Source organism: Mandrillus leucophaeus, unplaced genomic scaffold (assembly GCF_000951045.1).
Source record: "Mandrillus leucophaeus isolate KB7577 unplaced genomic scaffold, Mleu.le_1.0 Scaffold990, whole genome shotgun sequence".
Lineage (NCBI taxonomy): Eukaryota > Metazoa > Chordata > Mammalia > Primates > Cercopithecidae > Mandrillus > Mandrillus leucophaeus.
Window position 1 is genome coordinate 186043 of NW_012110808.1, and position 2113 is coordinate 188155.

Consider the following 2113-nt stretch of genomic DNA (forward strand, 5'->3'; position numbering starts at 1 on the left):
CTGCTGTAGGGGCTCCTGTGTCCTGCACGGGGCTCACGAGGCTGATTGTGCATCCATAGGACCAGCTTCAGCAGAAGATCATGTGCCCTGGGCCTGTCACCTGTCTGACCGCGTCACCCAACGGTCTCTACGTCCTGGCAGGAGTTGCAGAAAGCATCCACTTGTGGGAGGTAAGAGGCGCAAAGCGTGAGGGTTTCCCACAGGACATCTCAGCCCATCTGAGCCTTGCCTGCAGGGCACCAGGGAAAGACCATGCGGCCTGGGGCCCTGCGATGGGTGACTGCTCAGGGGTCACAGCCTAAGCTTCACCCTGCTGCCTCCTTTCTCCAGGTCCCCTTGAGACTCTTGCGAATCCCAAAGTGGCCCTAATCCTGCCTTGAGTGCTTAGATAGAGCCCGGTGCAGGCCAGTCCCCAGCACACACACACCGCAGCATCTTCCAGAGCTAGCGGGCATCTCTTCCAGGCAGGGGGCAGCACCTGGCACTTGTAACTTGACAGTTATAAAGGGCTGGGTGCAGTGCCTCATGCCAGTAATCACTGCAACCTCTGCCTCCCGGGTTCAAGCTATCGTCCTGCCTCAGCCTCCTGAGTAGCTGGGATTACAGGCGCCCACCACCACACCTGGCTAATTTGTTTGTATTTAGTAGAGACAGGGTTTCACAATGTTGGTCAGGCTGGTCTCGAACTCCTGACCTCGCGTGATCCACCCAGCTTGGCCTCCCAAAGTACTGGGATTATAGGTGTGAGCCACTGTGCCCAGCCGGTGCCTCCTTTTTCTTTCCGCTGGAGCAACTAGGTGTCAGCAACCCCTAGACACACTCACAGCCCGGATCCTGCCGTGCTCTCGCAGTGAGACAGAGCGAACTGTTCAGGCTTTGCATTTAGGTCAGCCTCTCAGCTCCGCCCTGGTTAGGGGAAGCAGCCCTGGATGATGTGTGAGTGAGTGGGTGGTGCCTGGAGACTTCATTCACAAAGCCAGGCCTGTTGGGATTTGGCCCATATCGTAGCTGCTGTGTTAGATCATTGGCTGTGTTGTTACACATGGTTCATTCTATTTGGGGGGAGACCTGCCCTCAAACCCACACAGAGCAGGGCAGACAGTACGAGATTTGGAGCCAGAAGACCCAAAGGTAACCATGTTTCTGCCCTTCTGACCTTGTCCTTGCCTCCCCCAGTGGGCTGCTCAGAGAACTGAGAGGGCTGGGTGGGCATGAGGATTCTCTGAGAGATACAAAGGCCACCAGGGGGATGGGCATGGTGGCTCATGCCTGGAATCCCAGCACTTTGGGAGGCTGAGATGGGCAGATCACTTGAGGCCAGGAGTTCAAGACCAGCCTGGGTAACATGGTGAAAACCCATATCTCCAAAATATACAAAAATTAGCTGGGCATGGTGCCATACACCTATAATCCCAGCTTTTTGGGAGGCTGAGGCATGAGAATCACATGAATCCGGGAGGCAAAGGCTACACTGAGCTGAGATCATACCACTGCACTCCAGCCTGGATGACAGAGCAAGACCTTGTCTCAAAAAAAAACGGGGCGGGGGGAGGTGGCGGGGAGCACAGGAATGACAGGAGGCATCATTATCTCACCCCCAGGACACGTGTATATGTATGTAATTTTTAAACTTATTTTTGAGATGGGGTCTCACTACATTGCCGTAGCTGGTCTTGAACTCCTGGACTCAAGCAATCCTCCCAGGTAGCTGGGATTATAGGCATGCGCCACCATGCCTGGCATCCCAAGGCTTTTAAATCTCAGTCCATGATTTTGAAACTGGGATGCTGTTGCTGAGAGAGAAACTGAGGCAGGGAGGCGGTAGCTCACAAGTCACCCCTCACGATAGACCTCCTGACCCTGGTGGCTGTCAGTCTGGGGCAGAAGGGTATGTGGGTAGGAATTAAATGTATCATCACCCCATGGAGGATGTCTTAGGCGGGACCCCTTCGTGTTCTTGGCTGGGGACGGTGTGCTGGGTGGCACCCACTACCAGACCCCTGCTCCCCTAGCCTCCTCCTTTTTTTTTTTTTTTTTTTGAGATGGAGTCTCGCTCTGTTGCTCGGGCTGGAGTGTGGTGGCTCGATCTCAGCTCACTGCAACCTCGGACTCC

At 54.9% G+C, this 2113-nt stretch overlaps 1 protein-coding gene across 1 annotated transcript in view; it reads left to right on the forward strand.

Moving 5' to 3' along the window:
- WDR18 (WD repeat domain 18) overlaps window positions 1–2113 on the forward strand; it is a 15767-nt gene that overhangs the window by 8346 nt on the left and 5308 nt on the right. Inside the window, exon 2 of the mRNA XM_011971216.1 lies at window positions 60–170. Coding sequence (XP_011826606.1) covers window positions 60–170 — 111 coding nt within the window. The remainder of the gene's footprint in view (window positions 1–59; window positions 171–2113) is intronic.